We start from the raw sequence: 15,801 nt of genomic DNA on the forward strand, positions 1-15,801 counted from the left end.
CGGCATTGAATACTGGGACAGCGAGGGATGGCAGCGAAGGCTCCAGCCCTCTGGAACACGGCAGCGAATCCTACACAGGATTCGCAGGATTCGCTGCACATGCCAAATTTTGTCATTGAATACTGCCCTGTGACTTGTGTGTCACCCATCATGTAATGTGCCAATGATGCAGGAAGAATTACAGCTGGATGTGTGGTGGTGTGGGAAGGTATTGTAGAGGTGTAACGGAGTGCCAGGCTAACATTAACCAATCATGTTCACTGTCATGGTTCATTTTCTGACCGTTTCAAGTATGCATGGGTTTTGCTGGTAGACATCTCTAATTTGCTATTATTTTCCCAGACTGAAGGCTAACAGAAGTTGCAGGCATAAGATCCCATAACAATGTTTGCGAAGGACCTAACAATGTTTGAGAAGGACCTCTCCTTGTAGAGAATCCTACATTATGGATTCTAGCACTTCTGTATCACAGGTTTTATTTTACTCCAGTACTTTTTAATAAATGGCTTCCCAAGCTTCTGTACTTGAAAAGGGATCTTCTGCCTAACATCTCCTTGGCATGTCTGAGTAATTGATGACATCACTGTATGCCAAAATCACATGGTGTTAACAGCTAGCCTTACTTACTGTGAAATAAAGACAAGAAATTCTGAGCTTTTTTTCCTTTGCATAAGTATTAAACCGCCACCACTGTGTCCTTACTAGATTGAAAGGAATTCTAGTACACTTATCAAATGTCTTGTTAAAACCGTTTTGAATCAGCAGCAAGCTTTATTCATGATTTGTGGTATGCATCATACAGCTACCTGCAGGGTTTCTGTAAGTTGCTTTCCTTGCCTGCCAATAAACACACTCTGGTGAATTTTTGGAGTGAAAGTCACACTTTCTGTTATACATTTACATAATTAAGCTAGTAAATTACCATGCTCATATTCTTTAAAAATAATGCTCAATTACTGCACTCTTGTGGCAGAACACAGGTACTACATTAATAAATAATTTTTTTACATGCCATTTGTCATTGTTTATATCATATTTAGTTTTGAGATTCAGAAAGTGAGAGATTTGGTAAGAAATCTCCAGTTTTTTAAAATCGGCATTCATTTATACTGCAAAATCAAACTGGTTTAGCAGTGTAAATTATTCCCGTTTTTTAAAAAATTGGAGATTTATTACCAAATCTCTCACTTTCTGAATTGCTCATCCTATTAAATTAGAGCGCAGCAGATTCCGTTGTGCTTTATAATTGTAGACGGTGAGAAAAAAACTGGGTAACAGACAGACTTGGATGTAAGAGGGCCCTGCTGCAAGCTTACAATCTATAGGAACATAGGAGGGAAACACAAGGACAGTAATAGCATAGCAGTCCCACAAAGTTGCGAGTCCAGAAGGGAATCTATATAATACATAAGCGTGTGTTACCTAAATATGATAGGCTTGCCTGAAGAGGTGAGTTTTCAGGGAACGTTTGAAAGTTTGGAGGCTAGTAGAGAGTCTTATTGTGCATGGAAGGGCATTCCATAGGGTGGGAGCAGCCGATGTAAGCCCTGTAATAGTGAATGGGAGCTGGTGATCAATGCATGAGAGAGACCCAGATCTTGTGCAGAGTTGAGTGGTCGAGATGGGAGATATTTTGTGATAAGTAAAGGGCAGTTGAATACTGATGGCGAGCTATCGGCACTGCTCGCTGTCATAGCTCGCTGTCAGGGCATCGAATATGCCTCTTTGTGTAAACCAAGTCTCCAAGTTGAATATTGAATCCTTTAATCTGAAGGCGTTTTATGAACAATCCTCTTCAATGATTGGTTTATGTTGTTTTGATTTGTGACAGCTATTGGCTGGTGATGTCTTTCCCTTCTCTGTGTTTGTGTTTGTTTTTGTTTTTTGTAGAGACCAACCTCATTTTAGTGCAAAATATTTTTATTGGATTAAAAGACAATTTAACAAATACATCTATCCAAATGCACATGCAGGTATATCACAGAAAGGAACAATAGAAAATATAAATACTCAAAAATATATATAACACATTGTAAATATTAAGTTGAAATTTGAGAATTAAGATCAGTATTTTATTAATTGCTTTTGGCCTGGAACCTACCCAGTATTATTCTAATGGAGCACCAAAAGGATATTAGGGTGTTTTTTAGGGAACCTATTGACCATAGGTCCCTATTTCCAGGAATAGGGACCTATGGTCAATAGGGATCCCTAAACAACACCCTAATACCCTTCAGGGATCCATTAGAGTAATACAGGGTAGGTCCACCTGAGGAATTCTTTCCCCAGGACCCAGCGATTTATTTGTTGGGCATAGTCATTCTAGCTTAATCCACGTTCTATACCACATTTAGCTGCATCATGAGACATTGGCATAAAGAAGGTGAGTATTTAGAAACCAATGTAATCAGTCACTACTTTGAGCATGGACCACTTGCTTCTAAGCAGCCCTTCTGAAATATCCTACTCTGAGCACAGGCACCTTTTTTACTTTAAAATATTATGTTGAGACATTTCATAAAAAAGCATAGAGATCTACAGTACATATGAATAAAAATAGCAAACATAATAACAAAACAAGAAGCAGAGATAGGAGGGCGGATAGAGAAAGGGTAGGAAAGAATAAGAAAACAAGAGGGATGAGATCAAGGATCACCAGCCACTTTTAACAAAGTAGAGAATCTGTCAGGTTCCCAGTCTCTAGCTGTCACACTTTAAGTGGGTTTGCTTTTATTAGCGCCGTTCTGGATCCTTTTCCCAATCAAATTTGAGATCTGAGTTGTGAGTGATGTCCCTTTCACGCACACAGCTCTATCCTGGATTTTTGCACATGTATGCGTCTCAAGCTGGGATATCTGCATGTGTGAAAGGAAACAACTTGCAAACAAGTCCCAGTTCATGACCCTAACATGTCTGAAAACGGCATTACAGAAACAAACACTGCAATATATTCATCTTCCCCTTTGATTTATTTATTGATATATTTTGACAATGAGAGAGAGAATTCGGTGCAGTGGTGGCAAGATTAGGTCTAAATTCAAGTGAGCTAAAGGACCTCCTGACTTAACAGGGGAGGAGAGGGGGTGGGGAGAGGAGAAGTGGGGTGGGGAGAGGAGGAGCAAATTCGGAACAAATGACCCAAACGGACCCTTGTGGTCTCGCTTCGCTCACCACGCTTCGGGCTACCTGGTTACGAAAGGCACCCAGTGGTGGCGTAACTGGTGAAGGAGCAAGCCCCCTGGCCTTGATCCTCCCCCTGGGCATGAAAGGACCTTTAGCCCACTAGAATTACTGTGGTGGCACAGGTGATAACTCCTGAAACTGCAAGGGTCCATGTCTTGCAACAGTTATGCTAAATAGGATGGCTGTAGTGACTCTACAGTATATGCTTTTCACATAACTGATTTTATATTTGTTATTATATTATTATTGTTTGCAGTAAGTGCTGTGTTAAATATGTTGACAGCTTGGTTTGAGTTCTGCATAAAAAATCTTCTTGTCTGTTAAATGTATTTCTTGATGGTATCCAGCCAATGCTTGTGACTGGTATGTTATTGGTAAGCACATACAACACATAAAGGAGGAAATGTATCAAGCCTTGGGGTCAGATGTATCAAGCTTCAAAAAGTGATAAAATGCAGAGTGAAAACAACCAGCCAATCAGATCCTACCTGTCATGCTAAAGGCTGGGTTTAAAAAATGACAGGTAGGCACTGGTTGTTTATCACTCTCCATTTTATCACTTTTTGAAGCTTGATACATCTGTCCTTCGGTTCAGAGAGAGATAAAGCACCAACCAATCAGCTCTTAACTACCAGTTTTCAAACACTGATTGATTGCAGTTAGGGGCTTCTTGGTTGGTACTTTATCCATTTGCAAGGCTTAAAACATCTCTCCTGAAGAGTCTTGATAACAGCATGAAATGAATGGTCTGCTGCATCAGCGACAGGCATGTGTACACAGAGGTTAGAATCTTTGTGAAAACCAATAGACCACTAATCATTCTTTTTTCTGCCATGTAGGTTAAGTTGCCCTTTCCAATTGATCAAATCACAGATCTTCCACGCAATGATTTTCAGATGATGATAAAGATGCACAAGCTGACCTCAGAACAGTTGGAATTTATTCACGATGTCCGACGCCGAAGTAAAAACAGGATAGCTGCCCAGCGCTGCCGTAAGAGGAAACTTGACTGTATACAGAACTTAGAATGTGAAATACATAAGCTGGTGAGTAAAGTCTGCTACCCAGCTGTGATAAGGTGGAGAGTGAGCGCAAACCAGGGTTTGGTAACAATAGAATATACTGTATATAGGAGCACTATGAACTATTCTAGTTATCACATATCATCGGTATTCAATTTGCCCCCCCCCCAGACCTTGTGTCTGTAAGGTTTTTTTTTTTTTTTTAGGCTATACAATTCTGACGGCCCAAAAAAAAAAAATCAATATTACGTCTTATGCTGTGTACACACGGTCCAATTTCCTTTCCGATGTTGACGATATAGTCAATATCGGATCGGCATTGGATCAACATCGGATGCAGATCGCAAGGGTTTTAACCCTTGCGATCCCTATCCGATCCCGATGCACGTTCACGTATCGGAAGCCAGAAAGTCTTGGCTGTCTTGTCTATATAGTGCAGATCTGCACTATATAGTCAAGATAGGATGCAAATCGGATGTGCCTTAACATCCTATCCACGATCCTATCTGATCAGATCGTGGATAGGATCTTAAGGCACATCTAACGTGTGTACACACCTCTAGTGCCGCTGTTACCTTTTTTTATTCATACTATCCATAATGGAAGGGAAACTGCACAGAGTGAGGGGAGTCATGAATCATCCTTTATTAGTTAGTGCTGTGTCAGCTCTGAATTTTGTTATGCTGTGTACACACGGTCCGATATCCTTTCCGATGTTGACGATATAGTCAACATCGGATCGGTATCGGATGCAGATCGCAAGGGTTTTAACCCTTGCGATCCCGATCCGATCCCGATGCGCGTTCACGTATCGGAAGCCAGAAAGTCTTGGCTGCCTTGTCTATATAGTGCAGATCTGCACTATATAGTCAAGATAGGATGCAAATCGGATGTGCCTTAACATCCTATCCACGATCCTATCTGATCAGATCGTGGATAGGATTTTAAGGCACATCTAACGTGTGTACACACCATTAGTTCTATGCTGCCATTAGATAACTAGCCATATTTTGTACTATTAAACCTTCTCTTTTAGAAACATATAATTTAAAGGCAGATAAGATCCATTCGACCCATCTAGTCTGCCCCTTTTTTAACCATATTGTTGCCTCAAACCCTGTTTAATCCTTATGTCCTTGTAAGGATACCCTTATGTCTATCCCATGCATGTTTAATTGCTGTCCTATCTTAATCTGTACTACCTCTGATGGGAGGCTATTCCACTCATCCATTACCCTTTCTGTGAAGTCATTTGATATATGCACTCTTTACGTTAAAGTTTTTTTCAGACCTAAACATTATATTATCACTCAAATTAAATGGTAGTTTATATGTAGTTTACATTCTTAATTTTCTACCAATAACATTATGATGGGATTATTTTTCGGAAAAACCATGAATAAATGTATTCTCCTTGATTTTAGGTGTGTGAAAAGGAAAAGCTGTTATCAGAGAGGAACCAGCTGAAGGCATGCATGGGGGAGCTACTGGACAACTTCTCTTGTCTGTCCCAAGAAGTGTGTAGGGATATGCAGAGTCCTGAGCAGATCCAAGCTCTGCACAGGTACTGCCCGGTTTTGAGGCCTCTGGATCTGCCCACTGCGGCTGTATTTAACCCTTTACCAGCAAGAGGAGAGCAAAGTCTTGTCACTGCTCAGGATGCAGGGGAAAACATGCAATGCTGCAATGAGCAATCCCCAATACAACACGGAGGTCACACAATTCCTAACAACATACCAGACAATTGTATCGCAAGAAGAGGGCTGGAGGGATCTGACCATGGTACTTACTCAGAGAGGCAAACTTGTTTGGAACAGAACAGCCAAACAGTGACAGTGGATTTCTGTCAGGAAATGACCGAGAAATGTACGACGGATGAGCAACCCAGGAAAGATTTCTCCTAGTAATGTCTGATGATGCGGTTTTGCGGCCAAGCAGAAGTCACCAGTCAGCCTTTGGCTGCCACTGCCTCCAGAGAACATTATTGGTGCACACTACAGCAGTCTTAGCAGCAATACTGTTTTATAAGTATTTCCCTAGTCTCTGACAGCAGGAGATCCCTTCAAGATGGTGCTATACCTTGCTCAGGCAAGGAACTATACAGTGTCTACACTGTCCTCCTTGCATTCTATTTCATTTGTTAATGTATTCTAACTTCAGATCTTAACAGGGATGGACTTTACATCCATGACGACCCAACAGCAGCTTATATTCTCAGTGACCCATGTCACAAAAACCTATCTCAGGAATTTCCTCGGAATGTTCATTTGTTTTTCATTGAAGACCGCGAGTCAAGGTTTTTATAGGTAAACTGTATATAGGTTCTTTATCCATATGCAAAAAGTCCACGCATCCCTTAATTTTCACACCCTAAAACTGGAAGTCTTCTGTTTTCTATTGTATACGCAAGATACAACATTCCTATTTATGTCATTGATGCCACAGACTGCTTGTTATCTATTTCTCCTCAATCTGACACTATCATCTAGTTATTTATAGACCGCCATATGGACACCTTCTCTAGTTTTCTTATCCACAAATGTTCTAGAGCAGTACAGCTCCATTTTCCATTCAATCAAGAAGTTTATTTTATTGTAGATTTTCCTTCATACACAGACTGTACAATTTGCCCTTGCACCATGCACTGAGCTTGGATGTTGTGTGTAAATGTAACATGACTACATATGCATTATTTGTTTGTATAACAAAGAAAACAAAAAGAAAGAAAATACTCAGGAGATTAGGATGTAGGAACATTTTCTTGCCAAATATTACATTTACCATATAGTGTAAAACGTCAACATGATTAATCCCTCTTCAATCCTGGTTACATAATAACTGTTCTAAAAAGAGGAACTTTTGATTTCTGTGGGTGATCGTTGTATTAGAAACACATTAGGAATCAGGATTAAATGCTGACCAAGAGAGTACGCTGCAGTCCATCAAACCAATGAAAATCATTTACCTCATAGAAAAAGTGCAGGAATTCTGAAACATTTTTTAACACATACATTTTAACCCAGTATTTTATATTATTGTTTCCCTATGTGTTCTTTTACATGGTCACAAGTAACAATGTGACTGACTTGTATTGCTGTTGTCCCAAAATTTATATAATGGATCACATGAGGATATGCTATATTGCTGTTATTTGAAAGACAAAAACTTAGAATTGACTGTTGCTTGAATTGTTGCTATGCAGATGCAACTCTAGGCAGCTTAGATGTATATTAAATGTACTTTGGACCCTGCAATACAATGTATGCAACATACTGTGCTGCAGTAAGCTCTCAGTTGATTAAGCTTGTTCTCTTTTATTCTTCATTCTTGTATGCTCCCATTACTTTTGCGATACTTGTAACATACTGTAATCTGACATTATTCTCTGATGTACTTCAAGACATTTGCAGGTTCTAACCCAAGTATAAATTTGTGCTGAGGGTACCTTCCTATGTACAAAGCTGCAGGAATTGCTACCGCCACATCAGGGTTGTGGGTGTACAGTACCTAAGCAGGCTGGTTTATCAACACTTGCGCCGTCTTGCTATTATGCTGTGTAAGTATTTAGCAAGTTTTTTTCCAAAACAGTTGGAATTCCATGTATTATGAAAGAGATGTATATTCTTAATATATGTTCTCTAACATAAATTATGTCAAAGGTTTTGTTTGCTAACCTTATGGTAAATGGACACCGTAACACAGTAACAGAATTATACAAGAAAAACTAATTTGTCAACTGTAACATGATTTTAAATTGTTTATATATTAAGGTGCTTAAGGGGGATTCAAAGCAGTGATTTTTTTTTTAAAGCCCGTTTTAAATCCAGCCATAAATTTCGCACCTTAAGTAATAAACTACTAAATCATGTAGTTTGTATTTCTACCAATCTTACAAATGGAACATTTCAGCCCAGAATATTATACCTTATAAATATGCAGTTAGAAAATCCTACCCTATGCCATGCTGCTAAGGTACAGTTTGCTGTTTAAAAATGACAAATGATAAGAGGCTCCAGGAAAGACAAACTATATCAATATTTAACATTTTCTTTCCATTTCCTCAATGAATATTTAAAAGTGAGTGCATGCAAAGTAATACCCCCCCCCCCCCCCCCCCCTGTTATTTTGGAACGAAGTGGCCTATTTCTGAACTTTTTTTTTTTGTTTCACAAAATATCTCGCACTCAGGCACCATGTGGGTGTTTAACACAGGTCATACCCATGTACCACTGCTAAAATCAGTCTTGTAGGCAAACAATGAAACTTGACTCTGTTAGTGAATAGCATCATACAATGGAAAGTGCTAATGGAGTGTTGGGTATCTTTACTCTGGCTTTTTTTTTTGTGTATGTGCCCCCCAAGCTAGTTCATGGGCAGAAACACTGCTAGATCAGGACCATGTTGTGTAATCCTCTACCCTTACAGCCAGTGTCAAAAGTACAGGTCTTAAGGTCCCCATACACTTGTGCGACTACTCCAAGGGGAGAACTCGCACATGATCCCCATTGAACTGCCACGTAGCTTCCCAGGTGGATGCATTTGATCGACCCCAGCAAGTTCACCCGGATCCGATATATCTTACATGCAGCACTTGCAATCTCTGTCTTTGATCCAATGCCCACAGGACCGCGGTTTGGAATCAGAGACAAAACACATGCAACTTGACACATTTAACCCGAATCCTCATCCCAATCCATCGGAATCAGGTGACCGCTGCCCAAATCGCAAATTGTAAATGTTACTTGGGATCTCTTTACTGGCATAAATATATTGATAATTTGCCCTAAAAGTTCATCCTTTTAGACACAAATGCTTGCATTAAGAGAAGTTCTCAGGACAGATGTGCTTATTAATAAATATGCCCTAATCATTTTAAATACCACTATTCACATACATTTTTGTCTTACCTGATATGCGTTCCCTTGGATCGCTAAGAACATGGGGATTTTACGCAACATGTATAATTCATTCATATGTTTTCATTTAGAAGCGCTTACCTGTATGTCTAAGTTTAATGTTACCTGCTTTTCGTGTCCATGTTATCACTTTAAAAATAGTCACCTTCATTTTGGCAATGGCAGCAACCTTAGTTCTCACATTGTGTTCATAGTATCAAAAGATAAGTATTTCAAATAAGACTTTTGAAGGTGTAAAAATACTAATGCACCAAAAAGTCATATTAATCCAATGTATTTGACGTCTTATATACTCTGTAATTTGATATGAGATTCGGTTTAGTTTATACCACTGTACTGCAATTTGGATTATCCCAGTTGGGCACACAACACCCACTAGTTACAATGTAGTATAGTATAAAAGTGCAATATGGTCTGTATTCTGCTAGCTTCAATTGTATGCATAACCTTCATGCAGAGTATCAATACTGGGGCTACAGTAAACCAAAATTTAGCCAATTAATATCAATTAAGAACTACGGTAGTGATACCAGTGAGCCACAAGATGATTTTAGGTTTAGCCCATAAAGCATCTGCTTCAATTCAGCATCTGACTGACAAATACACTAAAAATCTAATTTGTACTTTAGATTGTGTATTATAATTTAAATTTGCATGAGATCTTTACCTAAAGATTTGATGACGAACCGTTAGCGGTGTACATTTGCTGCTCTGAGAGTGCAACTGAGGATAGATATAGCACACATAACTTAATTTCTATGAATGTTATCTAATATATACAGTACATTTATATGCTTATTGCTGTTGCATTCTTTATATTTTTACTACTTACAGTGCAGTCCTGGAACAAGCCCATAAGAATCCGCTAAATAAACGGCCTACATCATTATATCACTCAGAAATCTGTAAAGTGCTATTTTCAAATGCCTCATGTACTATGCTGCATTGCCTGAGCCTCATGTACTGTATCTGGGATTAGTGTGCCTCCTTTCTAACATGAGGCCTTAAAGTTCCAGTTATTGTTTGGCCTCACTTTTTAATTCAGAAGATATTTGGCTCATTTCATGAAATAATTAGGAAACGGTTAGAAAATCACGTTAAGATTTTTTTCATTTGCAAATTTGAGGATATTTTACAACTTAATATAAGATGTCAAGTACAAGCAGAATAAATTGTTTTTAATATTCACATACACACACTTTCAAACACTAGGCCAGATGCACTAAGCTTACAAAGTGGTAAAATGGAGAGTGATCAACCGCCAGCCAATCAGTTGCTACCTGCCATGTCACTGGCTGTGTTTGTAAAATGACAGGTAAGATAGGTTTGTTGTTGTCACTCTCCATTTTATCACTTTTCAAGGCTTATTACATCTCGCCCACTATCTCATTCATCTTCTAAACTATGATGTACTGTAATACTCACTCCCAATGAAGTTATTGTGGTGTACACTTTTTTGCCGTTAAGTTTTTTTGTCTGTGTTGTATTATAGCAGTGTTTATTTTGCCCTTTACATTTATATTAGGTACTGATATATATTTTTTGTGGATAGAGACTTTTTTTTTTTTTTTTACTGATCAGCAACCAGTATCCGCACCTAAAGTTTTGTAACTGCCAGAATCTTCTGGCACTGTATTGTGTGCTTTGCTAATTTCTCGTATTAGCATTGGGTTTAATGCTGCTTACAATACTTTTTCTTATTTTCTTTGAGTACATCATTTTTGAAAGCTGTGTACAGATAGAATATACCAGTACTAACAACTTTATTAAATAAAAAACAATGATAAAGTTAGGAACACATGGTCAGTGATAGCTGGTGAGACCGGAGGCTGGAGAGAACAGGAGCCCTTAGCGTGTTAAATTTTGTTACGTTTACCCATTTTATTATTAATCTATAAGAAACGTGAGATTCTTTTTACTCAACCTATCATATTATTCATCTGTTTTAGTTGGCTTTCACATCAGCTTGCATCTTTATATGTATTATTAACCATGTCCTTAATCTCTCCATTCTGGTTTATTGTAACCAGAATCTTTCTCATCTTTGTGTATCTGTATTTCCATTTCCGAGTTATTTTCTCTTTTTATTCGGTAATTACTAATTACCTGATTGATCATGTATTTTTTATTTTATCAGGATTTTATAGGCTTGCTTTGAATCCCATCTGAAAACTCTTGCTGTTTTTATTGCTTCTTTCTTTAATAAACATTTCATTTTATTCAGCTACTCTTAGTTTATACCCTATACAGAACATATTATGATGGGAATATCAGTAGACTGAAATGGTGATTATACCGGTACACTGTCATGTACCATGAGATGTACTGTATATCTGCTGTACTGCTGTCAAAGCCAAGATTCAATTCCTCTTCTCTAACTTAAAAACATTTTTTTATTTTTGTGCGCTTAATGAATTTAAATGTATATAAGTGAATTTGCATGTAGAACTACCACTGCTGAGCCAGTATAAGTAAACATATATACATTTACTAGTAATGTATGTTGACAGCAGTTGACTACAAGTCATTTAACTGTAGTCATTGATTCAAATTGCAGGTAGTTTGGCTTGATGAAACAATTAGTGGATAGTACATTATAACTACTTACGTATGGCTTCTGTAATGTCATGTCACTGCTCTCAAGGGACATCGAAAAACAAATTACTGTTCAAGCTACTGATACCTGTTCTAAGCCAAACTGAATTTATCATTCAAGCGGTTTACAATGTTTTGGTGGACACAGCTGCTAAAAATGCCTTTGTCAAGTTGTTATGAATATAAAATATATTGTATATACAGAGATGATGATAATATTAAAACAAAAGCCATAAAAACTATATTAGTATGTTACTAGGTAACAAGGAGGTGTATTCCCCTGCTTCACAGTCCGCAAAAGACTACTAGCGGTATTGCGAGTGGTGTTAATGCATTAGAAATCAATATAGTTTTAATACAGAACATATAACAAAAGTTCTGCTGCTATGTTTTACAGCAATTTTATTATCTATTTCACTATACAAATGTTATAATTTGTGTTTACAAGTCATTGTCTTCAGTTATTTTACAATAAAGAAACTTGCTGAAGGGTTCACGGACACCTTAGTAGCCATTGTAGTAACGCATTGAGTCATACTGCAAGTAACAATCAGATTTAACATATTCCGTACAATAACAATTTGGCCAGTGCCGCCTCCTTTAGTAAAGTTACATTCTGTAGTATCAGCATAGTTAAAGAGCAAGTAAAGCCACTATTTACAAATATATAGCTAAATATACATGAAATAACAGTTTGTTATTAACTAAGCATTCAATTAATCCCATGCAGTAGGTTGCCATGTTATCAGAAGCTGATTCTCTAAATAAATTGGCATACCATGAGCCAAATATAATGCAGGTGTTACTTCTGCGGCAATGATTCCTTTCGACGATTAGTTGCCATAGATTATAGTCAGGGAATCGGGGACATTTTGCATGATAAAAATCCCTGATGCGCTAATCCCAATCATTTTGGAATCAGCAAATCAAGGAAATTCAACATGTTGGATCATGGATGTTCCTGGGTTATACATACAGGGAATAAACCATCTCAGACCCTGTGAGTTGTGCCAAATGCTGGGATTTCTAGGATTTAGCTATCTGTTTTTAAAATGCCAATTTTTCAAGGAAAAATAGATTAATCTCACAACTACATCACCACAATATAAAAACTGGCAGGCTATCCTATTTGGCCCCGTATATGAGAGTTTGGGTATCCAGACTGCCAGGGCTCCGACAGGGGGGGCAAGCACAAAGTAGCCCCTTGCGTGCTCACCACGCTGCAGGCTTGGGGCTCGCTACGCTCGCCATAAGTTATATTCTCCCTCTATGGGGGTTGTAGACCCCCATAAGGGAGAATAGCCCCTGTGAGTTGGGATCTCCTCTGTCGGAGCATCATCCGGTAACCCATTAGTCGTATTTGCATCCTAGTACAGCATATTTTCATGGTCATATACTTCGTTGCCAAATTGAAAATAAACATGCTCACAGATGCCTGGATCTTGATCTAAAGGCATTTCAAAGGTCTGTGTGATTGCAGTATTTTCACAATTATGAATAGGGATTATCTGCATTGTAATGGCAACTAGAGATAAATTGTGGTCTATTTCTATATTTTTTTTTTTTTTAAACCTTTGCTTTATGCTCAGGGCCTTTCTAGACATTTTGGCTCCCAGTGCGAACACCAAAAATGACCCATTCTAAAAATGTAATATTTGTGTGTGCATGGAAAAAGTGGATTGATGAGATGTTTTTAGCCACATGATGAAATCAGGAGAAGGCTAGCTTCTCAGTCCATGCTACAAATAGCCTGATGTCATCTATTTTGACCACCAATATGAGTGGCTTGTGCTTGTTTGTTGGCAACTATTCAATTATGCATTGACCGCTCTTTCATGTAAGCAAACCTGTTTGAAGTTTGGTAGTCGTTTAAAAATCATTTTATGCTACTCGTAGACTGTATTGCATAACTTGATGGGTCCTGGAAATGTAAACTAAATAACTGAGTTCACCAATATATTATATATGTTACATGATTTTGGAAAACTATGCTGACCATCTAAGCACTTTACAAAAACTATTTATTAATTGGATATATAATATGCATTGTAAATCTATAATAAGCACTTAAAAAAATCTTAAAAGAATCTGCAATAAGTGACATCTCCCATAATGTAGGAGTATAAATGAAACATAACCCAACATATATTTCAATTTAATTGTTAGTCTAAGAGACTTTTAATTTCTATAAAACAGTCCAGCGGAGAATTCATGAAACTATTTACTATATAAAATGGTGACTAGATGATTTTTGTGACGTTAGTTAAATCCATATATTAATTATAGTTTTACTAACATTTTATACAGATTGTCAAAGCCATCAAAATGCAGGTTTATTTCAGTATACTTTTTTATATTTAATTTAAACTGCCATCTTTATGTTCTGGTTTGTTGTGATTGCCTCACATTAAATAAAACATATTTCAGTGTAAAAAAAAAGGTCATTTGTATGGCTCATAGCCAAATACCTTAAATGTTTGTATTTATCATTATTATTGATTACGCTAAGCTATATAAGATGATCAATTTATTACATTTTGCACTGTGTCCTGGTATGTAAATACAAAATAACAGATTATGACAAATTTAAAAAAAAGAAATGGACTTTAATGATAAGATGAGAGGTAGGTTCCTACATGGAGAGAAGTAACACTTTAGGTGCAGACCTACTTAATCAGAGAGGAGGCAACCATTTTGTAATACTAAGTATTCATGGGAATTCAGTAGCAATCATTGACTTACTGAAGTCCCAGAGTCCTGCCAAATGAATAAGCTCTATTTAAAATGGCTGCCTCCACAATGTACAGGAGAGAGATCCATTTGTGCTCTATGTCATACTGACAGTGAATTCATATTGTACAAGGAGCGTCTATTATTAAACCTTGAATTACTTTGACTAGTTATTCTATGAATAACCTTGATAGTCTCTCCCTGAGCTCACAGCGGACTATCTAGCTTATTTTCTAAAGAATATTTTAGATCATTTTACACATTCTGTAATTCAAACCCACTGCTCTTGTTTTCTATACATTATTTCTCGATTTTCATAATTTCTTTTTTTTTCCCCAACAGCTTTTGTGGAATATAGTGCTATAGTCATCTGCTTCTTGTAAATAATATTGAGGTAGACGATTTGCTGAACAGATATGTGCAGTAAAGTAAAGTTTATGTATTTATGAAAATAAATCCAGTAATATTTAATGACTTTGGCTTCCATTTGGTTGCTGTATTACCATATATATTGACCTACTGTCAGTGTACATAGGAAGTATACATGCATTATAAATAGAGGATTTATTAATGCGTATTATGTGACAATGAAAATATTTTTCTTCTTCGAAAGTTTAAAAAAAGAATAAAAACATTTCAGAAACTATTTTATTTTACTTCATAATTTTGAGCCATGATCAGCCTTTTGAGTGCAAAGTAAAGTATTACAGCACTTGTCAGGGGTCACGTGGTTCTATAATTATGCAATGTTGAAAAGTAAGCAAAAACCATTACTTTATGCTGACAGCCACTCACTTCTGGAGAGGAGCTGACCTATTTATACATAGCTATTCATGGGTAGCAATACTTGAAAGACAGTGGTCATCATACTCCTATATGTCCACCATTTATTATTTTTGTTATTATTATTATTTTGTATGTGTGCACAATTCAACCAAACAGACAACCATGGTTATGGTGACTGTTGCATGAGATACTGTATATCTCTGTAACAACACCTCAATTTAAAAAATGCACCCCTCCCTCTCAGGTATCCAAACAGCAGGGTCCAATGTATTTAACCTCTAGCAATTAGGTTATACACATGTTATTTCCACAGCGTCTCTCTGTAACAGCCTATTATTTGTTGGGCATGATCTCTGTACATATGTACTTCTCATGTGTTAAGGCCAATGATTGGACAGTTGCTGTTTTGATGCTTGAGTGGAATTGCTGTTTAATTTTATCTACATGGCGGGCATCACTTTCTGGCCTATATTTCTTTAAACACAATGGGGTTATTGTTATAAATTAGGACTATTGATTATAATAAATATAAGAATTTATTCAATGAGGGGGTTTTGACATAAAAAATT

General features: G+C 37.3%; 1 protein-coding gene across 3 annotated transcripts in view; it reads left to right on the top strand.

Moving 5' to 3' along the window:
* BACH2 (BACH transcriptional regulator 2) overlaps positions 1–15,801 on the top strand; it is a 243,483-nt gene extending 227,682 nt beyond the window's left edge. For 2 of the 3 annotated variants that reach the window (XM_083177041.1, XM_083177042.1), the window contains 2 exons: positions 4,023–4,229; positions 5,630–15,801. In XM_083177041.1, coding sequence (XP_083033167.1) covers positions 4,023–4,229; positions 5,630–6,109 — 687 coding nt within the window. In that variant the 3' untranslated portion in view covers positions 6,110–15,801. The remainder of the gene's footprint in view (positions 1–4,022; positions 4,230–5,629) is intronic. The other variant, XM_083177043.1, reaches the window with a different exon arrangement.

Source organism: Crinia signifera, chromosome 3 (genome assembly GCF_055691185.1).
Source record: "Crinia signifera chromosome 3, ASM5569118v1, whole genome shotgun sequence".
In the NCBI taxonomy this organism is placed as follows: Eukaryota; Metazoa; Chordata; class Amphibia; order Anura; family Myobatrachidae; genus Crinia; species Crinia signifera.